This window comes from Pholcus phalangioides, unplaced genomic scaffold, assembly GCF_987345545.1.
Source record: "Pholcus phalangioides strain wild (caught in Gottingen) unplaced genomic scaffold, Ppha-v1.0 ptg000004l_1, whole genome shotgun sequence".
Classification (NCBI taxonomy): Eukaryota; Metazoa; Arthropoda; class Arachnida; order Araneae; family Pholcidae; genus Pholcus; species Pholcus phalangioides.
Genome location: NW_028301597.1, coordinates 10136562 through 10152663, shown reverse-complemented (window position 1 = coordinate 10152663; position 16102 = coordinate 10136562). Strand labels below are relative to the sequence as shown.

The window sequence follows — 16102 nt, the reverse complement described above, 5'->3', positions numbered from 1 at the left end:
TGAAAATTACATTTTTTTTTTTTCCTTTCAAATCTTCAAGAGATCGATGTAAGAAGACTCGAGATTTAAGCAATGGTGATGTAATTCGAATTACAGTTATTAAGTAATTTATAATATGATTTTGAAAAATTTAATGTTGGGGTAATCTCAAGAAAGATTATTATATAACAAACAAAATTAAAACCACTGAATTTTTGTTTTATTTTCTTTGAGGCGATGGGGCAGGGGAGCGATCATTTTCAGCAAAGTATTATCAGTTGTACGATTTTCACCCATGCACAACGTTTTGACCTGGACTCTTGAACGTTGTATAAACGAGCTTCCATTTGTGGTAAAAAATCTGTAGAATGTAAAAAAATGACCTCGGGCAAGATAGAAAGTGAAGCTTCTCCTTTTGTCTGTCTTATTATAATTACTATTTGGTATTCAGAAAAGCGATAAGAAAATCTGAATAAGCCATCTGAAGAAAGATAGGCAGGGAGCCACAGAATGTAAAAAAAACTATTCGAAAGTTCATGTTTGGAAGAAGACCCTCATAAAGTCCACATGTAAGTCTTGAGTTTCGGGAATGCTAATTCCCAGGAAGTGTTATAAAAATTGCTTCAGGTGAAACAGTAACAAGAAAAATTTCAGAAAAAATTAGTTTTCTAGGATTTTTGAGGTTTTGTCACTTTTGATTCCGCGAAACCCCAATAAAGCCCTCATGAAACCCTGCTCTAGGTCAGAGGGTCTCAACCTTTTTTGACTCACGAAGCCCTTTCAGGTATATAATTTCTATGGCGGGCCCTGTGGGCCTATTTTTTATTTATTCATCAAAGTTAGACTTATTTATATTTTAAAATATACTGGGTTTTTTTTTTTCCGAGCTGCTGTGGAGCCCCTGGACTTCACATGGAGCACTGGTTGAGAACCGCTGCTCTAGATTTTTTTTATATTTTTTAATCACCCCCCTTAACTCAACCAACCCATAAGATCCTATGCCAACCCCTAAGAACCCACAGCTTCTGCCACCCCCTCGGGGGTAAAAGCTGCTTCCCAAAGTAGTGGCCCACTTTGGGAAACACTGCTTAAATAGATCCACTTATCAGTAACTTAAGCCAAAAAATAGTTTTTTTTGTTTTCACTATAAACCTCTTGCGGATGAGTTCTGTCATTCATGGAAGGTAGCTCATTTCACTATGAAGCTGTAATCGTTACTCTTTGGTGAGAAGGGAAGGAAAGGCTATACAGTCAATATGGGATGGTTTTATTACAAAGGTAAAAGTGACAATTCCAAAAGTTAGTATTATAAATAATATATTCTAAAAGTTCCCACTACTGAGATGAGCTGTGGCAGTTTTTGAGGAAAGGAAATTTTTTTTATTCTTATAAGCGGAAATCTGTTTCTTTTAACCGATTGTTTTCCTATGTTAGAATCATGTTTGGTTTTTGTTTTGTCAATTTTATTCTTATAAACTAGCTTTTTTCCTGTATTTTAGGATTATGTTGATGCATTTCAGAAATTACTTCATTTGGATTCAAAGAATCAGTTTGGATCAGACACTATAAATGTCATAGTGCATTGTGCTTTACATGAAAAGTCATTCAATCCATATTATGCATTGCTTGCTGGAATGTTTTCTAAAGTTTCACGCAAATACCATGTAAGTATCAGTTTGTTTTTTTTTTACTAAATAAATACAGTAAAACTTCCTCTAACGGCCACCTCTGAATAATGAAAAATACTGGCCACATTTAATTGAAATCGAACGTTTCCCATAGACTTGTGATTATAGGGAATCTCCGAATAACACCCACTTTTGACATCGTATTGGCTGTTCTGTGAAGAATTATATTCCAAAGAGTACAGTTGGAAAATCTGACTTTTCTTATCTGAAAAAGCTACCTTTAGATGCCAGCATCAAGTAGCATTCAAAAGTCTGTCAAGTTGTTTATGTTTTGTGTCCATGTCACTCTTTTGCAGCTTGATTTTTGCATCAATAGATTCAGAGATGGATGAGAAGATCCACCATTTTATTCCTTCTTTATACACAGACATTGTCTAATATCACTCGGAGAATAATTTCTTGGTAATTTTTTGGAATCTATGTAGTGCTGCAAATTTCAATAAGACTGCAAAGAAAAAAAATTAACTATTTCCAAGAACTCTTTTTCTTCTTATCTGTTAGTCTTCCTATTCAGTGGCATGACAGCGATCACCCAGTCATACGTGAACAGTGATAAGGGCAGTTTATGCTTTGCACACTATTGTTGGACAAAGTGAGGGAAAAAAATTCAAATTATTATTGTGCCTAAAACACTTGAAAAAAAGAGAGCATATTTTTCAGTCAATTCTTTATGCCCAAAACATAATTGGCTTCTGAAGAGTCATAAAAAAAAGCCCCACCTCTAGTGTTCACTTAATAGTTTCTTGCTGGCACACAAACGCTATTTCCGTTTCTTTACCTGTGAAAAGGGAATTTGTTGAATTTTTGTGAATACGTTAAAAAAAGTACTTACTGAAAAGTACATATCTGTCTGTACACATCAGGGCTTGTTACAACCTTCCACATCATTTCCAGGGAAATGGGCATTATATGAGTTATTTGGTAAAATTAAAAATTTAGAAGAAATATTATAAAAAAAAAAATTGGCTTGTTTGAGAATTTTATATTTACACGTAATAAAAATATTTATTGTTTTATTTTTGTTCGATTTGCCCACGTTCACTGTTTTCAAGAGAGGAAAAGTCCTCATGTGAATTTTTTGAATGTTATAAGTGGGAATAGCAAAAAATTCAAATGTATCTGAAAAAAATTAACTGCATTATAGAAAAAAAATTAAATTTGCAAAAATTAGTCATACCAAGCGGGAAAACATTATAAGCGGTATCAATATATCGACTGTATATTGAAACTGAGTAAATCATGTTCTTTGGTGTTTTTCAATATCATCAACAAAACCGAATTTAGTAATTGAAGTAATTAATAATTAGTTTTCTTTGGTCAAAAATCTACATTATTCCCTTGTAGCCGGATGGTTAATTGCATTTGTATTAGATCAGTTCTTTCAATGTGACAAGTGCAAATCAAGCAGTCCAGTGGACCGCTGTTTACAGCAATTGCATAAAATATGTTTGTTTTTATTTTTAGATGATCTTGCAATTTTCACTGTGGGATAAATTCAAAGTCTTACACACATTTAAACCCTACCAGATCAGAAATTTTTCATCGTTCGTGGTTCAATTAATTCTTAAAGAAGATATATCATTGTCTGTTTTAAAGGTAAGCAAAATATATTTCTTTTTGTAAATACATTAATAAAAGTACTTATTGAAAAGTACATATCTGTATGTACACATCAGTGCTTGTTACAACCATCCACATCATTTCAAGGGAAATGAGTGTTATAACTTTTAATATAGTAAAATCAAAAGCTTAGAAGAAAAATTGAAGAAAAAAAAGAACAATTATATAGCTTCTCTTTAGAGCATTCTATATTTAGACGGAATAAAAATATATATTTTTTATGTTAGTTTGATTAACCCATGTTTCAGTTACAAGTTGAATGGTATCACTACCCCAGATGCAACTAAGGTCTCAGATTTGGGAATTCTCATTGGCTTAGGTTTCCTGAACATTGTTCAGTGGTGGTTAGAAAAGCAAATAGAATGCTTGGTTTCATTCTTAAAATGGTCTCTTCGTGTTCTCCTAAAGTCATTCTTTCACTTTTCCGATGCATAATTCATCTGCACTGGAGTATGTCGTAAGGTTTTGGACAACATACCTACAGAGGGATATAGACTTGGTTAAGGGCTGCAGAGAAGAGCTGTGCATGCTCATGTTGGCATACAAGGCTTGAGTTATAGAAAAGGCTTTTTCTTGAAGTCTACATTGGATCAACCCAGGGGGTGAACAATCCCACTTTCCTTATGTAATGCCCGTTCCGCGCTTGTCGTTAGATAAGGAACTATCGTAAGGAACGTGCTAAGGAAAATTCCTTAAGCGGCACTCTCCCCTTTACGTTGAGCATTGTCCTTAGGATCACGTGACGGGTTGCGGAGGAAAAAACCAGTCTTTCGGTTCATTCGTTCTTTTCTACGGTTCAGCTCACTATTCAACCAATCAACGTAAAGCAAAAAGTTTACAACTACTACTGCGTATTAAAAATCAATATTTCTTCACCATTTGTGGCAACAATTGCTTTATTTACTTTATTTTCGCGTAATATTTTTCTTTTTTTTTTTACATTGGCATGCGCAAAAGTTTCCTCTTATTTTTAATTTTTTTATAAGATATTTTAATAATTTTCTTACTGGACGTATAAATTTAAGTTTTTTTGAATAGAAATTTTGAATTATAATTTTTTCTGAAAGATTATAATTTTAATTTCTCATGACGTATTACCAATTAGAGGTTAATTCAGCAAGTGTCATGCTCAGTCATGGGGGAAAAATATTGATCTTTCAGGTCTATGAGTTTTAATGGCTCATGTTTTAATGTTGATGGTTTTCTCACTTAGGAAAATGTATTGAGATTTCTTATCCATCCAGTCTTGACATGTTGGAACTGTAGCTATTCTTCCTCATATACATGTTTGGCAAATATTATTTGATACTGTATATTTTGGTATTACTTGATACTGTATATATGGTGAATGACCATATCTCGCGCAATAAAATTTAAATTTCTTTCCAATCGTTTCATTAAATTTTTTGACAACATAAGTTATCAACTGCAGTGAAACGCTTTGGACAGAAAATTTTGATGAGTCAACAAAAATAAGTCATTCTAAATGGAAACGTTATTCGATTTATGATTTCAAATACATTTAATCAAAAAAATAAATTATATAAAAATAAATAAAATTCAAATTTAATTCTGGTTCAAATAAAGCAAAACTTCATTCTACTGAGCTGTTTAAATGTTTGCGTAGAAAACTGTTTTCTATGCAACTAATTCTAGATTTATTGTAGTACAAAAATTTAACATTCATAAACATTTTTTTAATTAAAATCACAAAGAAAACAAACTCATTTACTGCTTACGATCATGGATAAATTTATCAGATAAATGTGTGAACAGTATTTTATACACATATATGATTACGGCTGTGTGTGAATATTCATATAAGTGCTAGTTAATAGAGTTGTTGCTCAAAAAACAAAAATTTCTAGTTTTACACTCGTAAGCCATAACTTGTGTCATTGCATTCAACATCTTTACCTGAAATGAAAAGGGTAAATTGTATGATAGTTTTGAGTATTGAACTTTGTGCACGTCATAAAAAATTCCAAAGATAAAAATGAAAAAGATTCAACTTACCTGCGGTATCTATGGTTTAGTCCATCAGGACATAAGTACACTTCATGAGCACAGATTTCTGTCAACAGGCATGTAATGTCTTCATTTTGCGACTCTCGTTTCAGCAAATGGTCAAGAACCTAATAAGCATTTCAAATAGTATATAACAAAGTACCAATATATAAATAATAGTACCAAATAGTACCATATTTCAATGTATCAGCGGTGTGATGGAATAAAATAACATGTCAACTAAAACAATTTGCCAACAAACTGCTAGTACTACTAAACCACATATACAAGTGATATAGTTCTGAGGAATTTCTAATTGACATACCTTGGAAAGTGTTATGTGTATACATAAGTTTTTGTGTCCTTAGCAAATTAATTGCAATATATAAGGAATGCATGTTTCATGCTCGACTTACTACCATCTATTTTTGATACTGAAACCGATTATATGTGCTTGAATTTTTGTGCTCTAAGTACTATATTAAGGGTCAATCTGTTCTGTGGACAGATATATATATATATATAATATATATACATTTCAGCCACCACATTAGGCAATTTGTCTGTTGTAGTCTGTTTTATGTATATATATTTGTTAAACAGAGGAGAAAAAAATACACCTAGGATCAATTACTAATGAATAACCTACCCTCAAGTGTCAGTTGTACAATTTGAACAACTACATTGAACACTTGTAGCAGTGTTCCTACTTAATAAGTATGACACAGTAGTACAGACAATTATTTTCTGAAATTTCTCTACAGAACCATTGATATCAAGAATTCGTTCTTTATAATTTATTATGCTTTATGCTTACATCTCATGGGGGAAATCATCTGAAGGACCCCAAACTTTAAATCCTTCTCCACCAGTCATTTTAACAAGTTCATAAAACAAAATTTTACAGGCCAATTTTAAATATTTACATTACTTAATGAAAAGGACATATATTATATTGTATTCATAGGTGCCGGAACCATTTGAGTCCCCCCCCCCCAATAAATTTTGAAAGAGGACTGAGCCCCCCCCCCCCAAATAATTTCTGAAAAAACAATGCACTACACCTTCCCCTCCTGCATACGTGCTCGAGTCACATATATACGGGACAACCAGCAAGTTTCAGCCCCCTCAATGTTTTCATGTCTGCACCTCTGATTGCACTGTACAGCATATCAAAAGATTTAATACATAACTGATAATATTGAACATTTTTCAATCTGTGTCTGCAACCAACCTATCACTAAGAGTGCTGCAGTAATTTAATGATTACAAGTTCTGCAGAGAATGTGGACGTGGCGCATGTGTGGTTTGGTAGTGCAAATGAGATTTGCATACAATTTTTGACAGAAGTATGTAAATTTGTCAGGCATTTCTAATTCTGGAGGGGGGGGGGGGCTTCAGAAAAATTACTCTGCCCGGGGGTCTATGCACCTCCTCCTAGAGATAGTTGGTGCTGGTCTATGACACTCTTTAGATGGCACAAAAATATGCGCTAACACAAATATAAAATGTGACCTTATCGATATAGTCCAAACATAATTCATTATCATAATACATGTTTTCCATGTTTATTTATATATATATATATATATATATATATATATATACACGAATTAATATTTGTGAATACAGCTTGCATATATGATCATCTCCCTATCTGTACATAGAGCCGAAACTGGTGTGGGGGAGGGCAATCGCCCCGGGCAGCAAAATTTAGGGGCCGGCAATTTTAGGTGGGAACAAAAAACACCGTTATAAAATGGTCGAATTTTAAAGTTGCAGAGGTGGCAAAATTATGTTTGCCCCGGGAAGCAAAAATCCTAGTTACGGCCCTGTGAATACATATTGTACGAGGTCGGTCGGTAGAATTTTTTCCTCCCAAAACCTAAATATTCTAGTATAAAGCATCAATGTTCATTTAAAATGAGTGAAATGTCATGTTAAGAAAAATTAAAAAAAATTGATTTCATATCATAAGTTAGCTTACCTTCCACTCAACAGCAACTCTTTTCTTCGTCTTTGGCTCAAGCTCCTCGCATAGCTGACTGTATTTTTCGTTTAGCCTGAATAAATTTTTTTTTCATTAACCGACTGACGGTCCTGCACGTATATGTACGTGTGAAGTTGATGCCTTCCAAACGGTCCAGGCTGTATTTTTACGTGTGAACTTTTCGACTTCCAAATGGTCCTGGTCGTAAATATACTGCCTTGCTTTCCCCCCATAAAGAATCACTAAGCTGACTCAGCATACGCCCCTCTCCTTTCTCCACAAAATGACCATTGTACTCACAACAGCGCTGGGTGTTGAAAACGACAAAATGGCTTCTTCCTCTTCGGCGGGAGGGGACAGTTTTCAATTAACTTAGCAGATAGATGTTTGACAAGCAGCTCTCGAATAATCAGTTCAAAGAAGCCTTAATCCTTTTGTTAACGAAGAGGAATTTTCAGAAACTATAAAAAAAGGCTGCTCTTCAGCAAGAAATGCCCCACCTAAAAGTCACGTCTTTATCATATTATAGAAATTCCTATCGCTTGATTGTAGGATATGTACTGCCATTCACTTTTATTTTGGCATGAAAATTAGATCGTATTAAAACTCATTGACTGCGAAACACTGAATGCAAGATAGAGATAAACAGGATTCCCCCCCCCCCCGAATTGTGACATCCTAGCTTTCCAGTGATATTAATTTTTTTCAGTATAGGTAAAATTTTTAAATTTTATTTTTCATTTGTTTATTTTTACCTCTTTATCACTACTCAAGTATGGCAGAATCTCAATTATCCGATGTGATTGGAAAGCCCTGCATCAGAAAACCAAATACAGTATCATGTTTATTTACACAGAGCATTATTGATACCAGTGTTTCTTAACTTCTTTACCCTACCCCCTGTAACCCTCTTTGGACCATGTTTTCTTCTCACTTCTTGCTTTCTTGGACCCCGCCTTTGCCTGGGCCCCTAACCTCACCCAGCAGACTAAACCATTTCTAAGTATACAAACTATTTTCTTTTTGAAAAAATTTATAGTGAAAGCGAAAATTTTATAAACAAAGACTGTCATAGTGTCTGTCAAGACTGTCATGTCTCTGGAGTCCAGCGAGCTTCCCTCTTGCGAAGGTTATACGCTGGGCAGTGATTCCAAGATCATGCCAACCCACCCCCTCCCGCATACAAAGTGATATTCAGGGGGGGGGGAGAGGCAGTATTTTGACGGAAGTAACAGCTTACATATTTACATACTTTCGAAAATTATTGTGTGCCAGAATTTTATCATGTAGGCCCCATGAAGACATTATACCCCAGGACTATGCCTGGATCAGCCCATACTTGTGAACCAGAGTTGGGCGAACGTACACAGAGAAAGCATATGGGAATGTATGCTCATCACATTTGTGGTAAGGCGTATATAACATGTATGAAATTCTATTAGCTTTGCAAACTATGCCATGCTAATGTTCAGTGAAATCGAGAATGCGGCTCATTTGCAATACCTAAATCCACGCATGTATCCAATCTCTGCAACATTTCATTGCTTAGTTGATAATTTTCAGCTAGTACCAGTACTTATACAAATATATACATTTTTATATCATTGTTCATCGCTTCATTGTGCAATGCTCTAAAAAATAAATAAGGCAAGGGCACTTGTGTGTGGTTTTTTTTTTTTTTAATTTTATCGGTTATAGTAAGAATTAAAAAAAAAAAAGTTGGAAGTGGAAATAAATACAAGCATGTTATCACATTGTTGACCGGTCATGAGTAAATTCAAACTTTCAAGCAGGATAAACCTGTAACCCAGCGATTCTCAACCGGTGCTCCACGGAGCCCTTGGGGCTCCATGTACACTTCCCAGGGGCTCCGCTGTGACTCGAGGAAAATAAAACAAATCAGTAACTTCGATGGATAAATAAAAATAAGAGGTCTACAAGGTTCTACCATAAAAATTATATGCAAAAAGTGCTGCTCGAGTGAAACAGATCTCCGCCATAGAAATTATATACTGAAAAGGGCTCCGCGAGCCCAATAAGGGTGAGAACCGCTGCTGTAACCGTTCATCAAGTTGAAAAACCACAGGAAACAAACTTTGGTAGACCACCACTCTGCCGCCAGTGAGGTACAAAGCTGGATGCTCGTGATGAGATCCCAGAATGATGTCCACGCAACGACACAGTAGTTCTAGAATATACTAAGTGGTCATGGGTGAAAAGCCAGTAAAAAAGTATTGTGCTGTAAAAGCTGAGCCACGGCTTATGATTAAGCATTCCGTACAAAAAAAAAAAAATTGTGCAGCTCATCTATCAATTCCTCACACTTATGTAGCAGGACACAGGGGCGTCGGAAGTGTTTTGAAACTGTGGGAGCTCGTCTTTAGTTTTATATCAGAAATTTTAATTTCTGTATCAATTCTGGGGGTGCTCGGATCCATGTCACAAATTACCGTGGGTGCTTGAGCACCCCCGGCTCCGCCGCCACTGGCAAGACATGAATAAGCTTGTACGTGCTCATCAAGCATATTGCCTCAACATTGAACGGGGAAAAAGTACATTTACATTTAAAAATAAAATAAAATTTTTTTATCGTATCTTTTGGTCATTTATCACACTTCTTATAAAATGTGTGCTCATTCTACAAACGAAACATCCAAATGGTTGACTGACTTCTTTTTTTTCCATCTAAGATAGTGATCTGGTGGCCCAGCCATTAGATACGTCGGAAGAGTTACGAAACCATGGGTGCTTGACTTGAGCTTTACATGGAAACTATTGATCCCTGAATGAATTTTGGGGCTGCTCGGATCAGTGGTACAGAATACTGTAGGTACTCGAGCACTCACTGCACCCTCTGGCTCCACCCCCACTGCCAGTCATCCCCATCCCCCTAAATGCCAGAATTTTACTTATATATTGTGAAATCTTGACTAAGTACTGCACTGTCAGTTCCCTTCCCCCAACCCACAAGAAATTTCTGGCTATGGCTTTTCCAATAGCACCATTGTCCACATAATAGAAAGGTCTTACAGGTCTTGAGGTCGAACAACCTAATATAACATTTATTTGCACAATAATGTTTTTAGGAAGAAATTTAACAATCAAAAACAGTTCAGCTCCTGGATGTAAAACGGGCCACAGCAATTGAATTCAATTAGTGAGAAAAACTAATTTCTTAGTAAAATAATTACCGTACTCCCCCACATTAGCTATCATGCCGGGAAACAGTGAGGCAGACCAGCATGCTGAAAATATCCGTATTTTCCGGAATGCCGATAAATTCGATTCACGGATTCTAGAAAATTCTTGAATATCGTTATTTTTTATTAATTTTTTATCAGGAAAATAGATTATACATATCCACGGAGCCAACAATGATGGCTTTTACTGGATGTTAGTGAAAACAAGCAGTTGAATATTTAATATTAGAATGAATAACTGAATGGGAGGAAGAAGGAAATGAAACATTTCAGAGAGAATCAGAAATATTGTTCAATTTCGGTACTGTAATTGAAAGAAGGTAAAATTTGATTAGTCTTCTATACATGTGTATGAACAGGGCTGCAACTAGATGCTTGGTCACCTGGGGCAAGCGCACATTTTTACGCTCCCTTGTAATGGTAAAGGAGAGGTTTCAGAATGAAATTTGCACCCCCTCGGGTTCAGCGCCCGGGGTACGAGACCCGTCTGCTCCCCCTAGTTGTGGCCCTGTGTATGAATGAAGGCTGGCAGCTGAATTCATATCAGATGGCATAGAGTTATAAAATTCGGGAACTATGTAAGTAAAATACTTTCTTTTCAAAGTTTTATGAATACAAGATAATGCATAGATTCTATTTATTCTTGAGGAAGAACGAGACAAATTAATATTTAAAGAAAACTGATTTTTTTGAAAATGAGGAAGTGTGATTTAAAAAATATAAACATATATATCAACTTTATTCGAAAAATCTATTGATTCAGCTGAATACATGCTGTGATTAAGTATTATAACCTCACTTTTTCCGGAATGCCGAAAGTGGCCAAGACTACAACATACAAAAAGCTGGTGCCCCTCATGTTTTACGGCATGCCGGCCAATGCATGGGAATACGGTAAGTTTATTGAAATTTTTGAGTAAAATAATTTGGTAGTTGTTCAAATCAGCGCTCGTGTAATCACTTCCATTTTGCCCAGATCTTTACTTGAAAAGTAAAAAATACGTTAGCAGAGGAATGGGGAAAAAGACGAGCCCACAAAAAGCCAAGTACACTGCTGGCCACCCAAATTGCAACACCAAGAAAGACAAGAGATATCGCAACAATATTTATTTTGTAGATAACATGTTGACCAAGCATCAAATGATTAAATTTATAGACTTCTGTGAAGTGTGGTTCCTGCCAAAATCAGTAGCTAGAGTAGCCGCCATTGTTGGAGATCACCGCTGCCACACGCCTCGGCATTGATTCAAAGAGACTTTGGATGTGTTCTTGGGGTACAGCAGACCAAGCAGCTTCCACGCGTTGCCAAAGTTGATCTGGTGTGGCAGCTGGGGATGTAATCTGGGTCAATCGTTGAGCAACCATGGACCACATGTTTTCTATCAAAGAATCCGAAAGATCCGGAGAGCGAGCTGGCTAGGGAAGCAATTCAATCTGGCGATTGACGAAGAACCTTTGGACAATGCGTGCCACGTGTGGTCGCGCATTATCCTGTTGAAATATGGCTGTGGGCAAGCCCCAAGGTAAGGAAGGACAACTGGCTCCAACACCTCGGATCGTTTTTTTGAAAAAACCACAAGAAAAACACAATTGCCGTACTTCAAATCGTCGAAATCTCCAAGCCTTAAATAGCGCTTTGAAGTGGCGCCACAGGCGCGCGTGATGTGCGTCTGCGCTGAAATTCTAATCATTTGCATATCTCACCTCCGCTAATGCATGTTGTAAATTTCATATTATTTGCATGCTTCCTTCAGGGTGTTGCATTTACGGTGGCCAGCAGTGTATTTTACTTAGTTTGAATCCTTTTACGAGAGAACACACCTTTTCTTTTCCTCTCCTACAAAGAAGCATTCAACAGTGGGCGGAACAAAAATTTTAAACCACACAACACTAAATCCGATATCTCGCTGTTTGTACGGGGGGAAGGAAAAATTGTTGATTTTTTTCGAAGCAGTTTTGTGACAATTACCTGAACCTTTTTGAAGTAGATTTTTGCAACACCCTCAAACCGTCAGTCGGTTAAATGCGTGTATCAAGCATTAATAGCACGGAAAAACACGAGGAGAATTGTTTGAATCGAACATATATCTTCCATCCAAGCACACATCGCGCTGCCATTATAGAGAAAAAGTTGTAGTTACGAGCTAACAAGAGGGGCTTCTTTGTCGTTATACAAGGGAAAAAAAATTTCCTTATTTAGGGAAAGGCGAGTGCGGAAATTTTCCCTTTTTCGTTAAATAACGACAAATAGCGCGTGGTTCTAAGGACAACGGGATTGTTCACCGTCAGGTTTCGGGAGGGATATGATTGAAGTGTTCAAAATTTTCAACAGGATGGATAGGATGGGCCATGATTTATACACCATCAATCAACTACTTTGATAAGGGAACACCAGTATAGTTTAAAGCATAGTTTCCCAACATAGTTTCCAAATTTTTTTCTCCCACCGCCTCCAACACAATCTAACCCACAGGATCCTATGTTATACCTCTAGTTTTCACCGCCCCCCTGGAACATTCCAATGCCCCCCCCCCTTCCTGGAAACACTGGTTTAAAGGAACGATTCCAGGTTGTGGTGTGGCAGGGAGTGTTTTTCAGAGTAAAAAAAATAGCTTACCTCTGGGGTTCTTGAATTCTAAGGTGATACACTTCATATTACTGGCCGAACATATAGTGACGCGGCGAGCTAAAAGGGCTGCTAGTTTTGAGAAAATGCATTGGGGTGTTGGTAGAAGTGCCCGTACATACTAGAGGAGATGGTGGAGAGCAAAAATGTCCGGAGGGGCTCTGAGATGGAAGAGTGTGATGATGATGCCTCCGCAGAAGAGGGTGAGAGAAAAAAAGAGAAAACAGGCTAATCACCAATGAGCGAATTGAACCTCGCTGTAAAAACAAGTTTTTTTTGTTCGGCTTCCTTGCCTCGTTGAGTTGCCTCTTTGTCTCTCTGCTCGCTTATGAGGGGTAGAACAAAACAGTACAATTGTTTTCGCCGCTGCACTGTGTTCAGCCTAACACAATTTATACGTTTGCAAAGAAGAGCGATAGTAGACATAGTGGGATAAATCAAGAATCTATCCATACTTAGATAAGACAACCATATTCTTTTTTTATAGGAAGAGTGTGTGTGAGTGAGTGAGTTTCATATTTGAAATGAAATACTTCAAAAAAATTAATATGTGAACTGGACAGAGATACAAAAATTTGAAAATTCAAAAAGAAATGAATTTTTTTCGACTAAAAAATTTAATTTTCATTATGTACATTTTTCTATATATATACACACACACAATGTTTTTTCACTACACTGCATATTACAGCTGCCTATGGCGCTGATGTTGGTGAGTTTCGACAAAAAAAATTCTTTGTTTTCATAACGTACATTTTTCTATATATATATACACTGCTGGCCACCGTAAATGCAACACCCTGAAGGAAGCATGCAAATAATATGAAATTTACAACATGCATTAGCGGTGGTGAGATATGCAAATGATTAGAATTTCAGCGCAGACGCACATCACGCGCGCCTGTGGCGCCACTTCGAAGCGCTATTTAAGGCTTGGAGATTTCGATGATTTGAAGTACGACAATTGTGTTTTTCTTGTGGTTTTTTCAAAAAAAACGATCAATTATGCCTCGTAGAAAACAGCGATCATCTTTTGATCAAGTATCCGAGTTCGACAGAGGAAGGATAGTGGCCTACCGAGATTGTGGATTATCTTTCAGGGAAATCGGTAGTCGTGTTGGACGAAACCAAACAACTGTAATGCGGATATGTGATCGTTGGATGCAGGAGGGTACGACGGACCGACGTGTTCGATCGCATCCACCTCAGTGCACCACTTCACGTGATGACAGGCGTATTGTGCGTATGGCAGTGACGGATCGCTCAGCCACATCACGAACCATAGCACAGCACATTCAGTCTGTACCGCATCATCCAGTGTCTGCGCGTACCATTCGACGCCGTTTACAGCAGAGTGGTCTGTCCGCAAGACGTCCATTGCTTCGTCTACCCTTGACGCAGAACCACAGACGTCTCCGCCGCCAATGGTGCGATGAAAGAAGGACGTGGACGGCACAATGGAATGAAATTGTCTTTACTGACGAGTCACGCTTCTGTCTGCAACACCACGATGGTCAGATTCGAGTCTGGAGACACCGTGGAGAGAGGATGCTGAACAGCTGCGTTATGCACCGCCACACTGGTCCTGCACCGGGTATTATGGTATGGGGCGGTATTGGATATCACTCTCGCACTCCTCTAGTACGCATTGCCGGTACTTTAAAAAGACAGCGCTACATCTCCGAGGTGTTGGAGCCAGTTGTCCTTCCTTACCTTCAGGGCTTGCCCACAGCCATATTTCAACAGGATAATGCGCGACCACACGTGACACGCATTGTCCAAAGGTTCTTCGTCAATCGCCAGATTGAATTGCTTCCCTGGCCAGCTCGCTCTCCGGATCTTTCGCCGATAGAAAACATGTGGTCCATGGTTGCTCAACGATTGACCCAGATTGCATCCCCAGCTGCCACACCAGATCAACTTTGGCAACGCGTGGAAGCTGCTTGGTCTGCTGTACCCCAAGAACACATCCAAAGTCTCTTTGAATCAATGCCGAGGCGTGTGGCAGCGGTGATCTCCAACAATGGCGGCTACTCTGGCTACTGATTTTGGCAAGAACCACACTTCACAGAAGTCTATAAATTTAATCATTTGATGCTTGGTCAACATGTTATCTACAAAATAAATATTGTTGCGATATCTCTTGTCTTTCTTGGTGTTGCAATTTGGGTGGCCAGCAGTGTATATATATAGTCAGTCTCGCTTACAACATTTTTCAAGAAACCCTAACTATACTCTGTTCGCTCTAACTTGGGTCCTGATGTAAATAAACCGCTGTACCAATTTTTGATATCACTCCGCATTCTTTATCTCTATTGGTTGTAATTTTACCCGCCCCTTCATTACCTGTCCCGAACACGTGCGTTTTTTCCTCAAACATGAGATTGTAAATTCGTTACGAAGAATTTTCCTGGAAATTTTTTTTCACTGTTCTCCAAATTTTGTTGAAATAAAAACTGTTAACACTAATTAAAATAGAAAGAGGTATATATCTCACAAAAAAAAAATTCGATAAGGTATTCTGTTGTTATCATGGCACAGGGCTCAAGCCCGGACATTGCCAGCGACAATTCTTGTCATTTTTTTATTTTTTTACGCTAAAAGTTTACTATATAGAAGTCCTGTTGAAAGGTTGGTTTGATGGCCCACCAAAGATCACAGCCTGGAGGTCAGCCCACATCTTGGCAGGATGTGGGGCCAAGGTCGTTACAAAAGCTTGTGCGAGTTGTTTATTATTTTACGGCAGATAGTGAGAAAAAATCCTCATTTTTGCTTATTACTTTTTTTTCTTCAGAATTTTACAATTTTATTTCTGAGCTAATTTACGCCGTATGATTTTCCTGGGCCGGATATGCTATTAATTATAACGTGAAACAAATTATGAACAACTTACCGTTGTGTTGCCGCTTTTTATTTTTCTTGCGGATCTGTATAATTAAATATTTCATAATAATCCACGGGCTGTAGCAGTTCCAATTCATCCACATTATTT

The 16102-nt window shown here is 37.4% G+C and overlaps 1 protein-coding gene across 6 annotated transcripts in view; it reads left to right on the top strand.

The window, feature by feature from the left end:
• The window catches only part of LOC149086525 (nucleolar MIF4G domain-containing protein 1), a 321899-nt gene that overhangs the window by 286518 nt on the left and 19279 nt on the right, over positions 1 to 16102 (top strand). For 5 of the 6 annotated variants that reach the window (XM_089255992.1, XM_089255991.1, XM_089255996.1 and 2 more), the window contains 2 exons: positions 1479 to 1643; positions 3132 to 3263. In XM_089255992.1, the coding sequence (XP_089112118.1) occupies positions 1479 to 1643; positions 3132 to 3263 (297 nt within the window). Of the gene's footprint in view, positions 1 to 1478; positions 1644 to 3131; positions 3264 to 4500; positions 4677 to 16102 lie in introns of those variants that run through there. The other variant, XM_089255995.1, reaches the window with a different exon arrangement.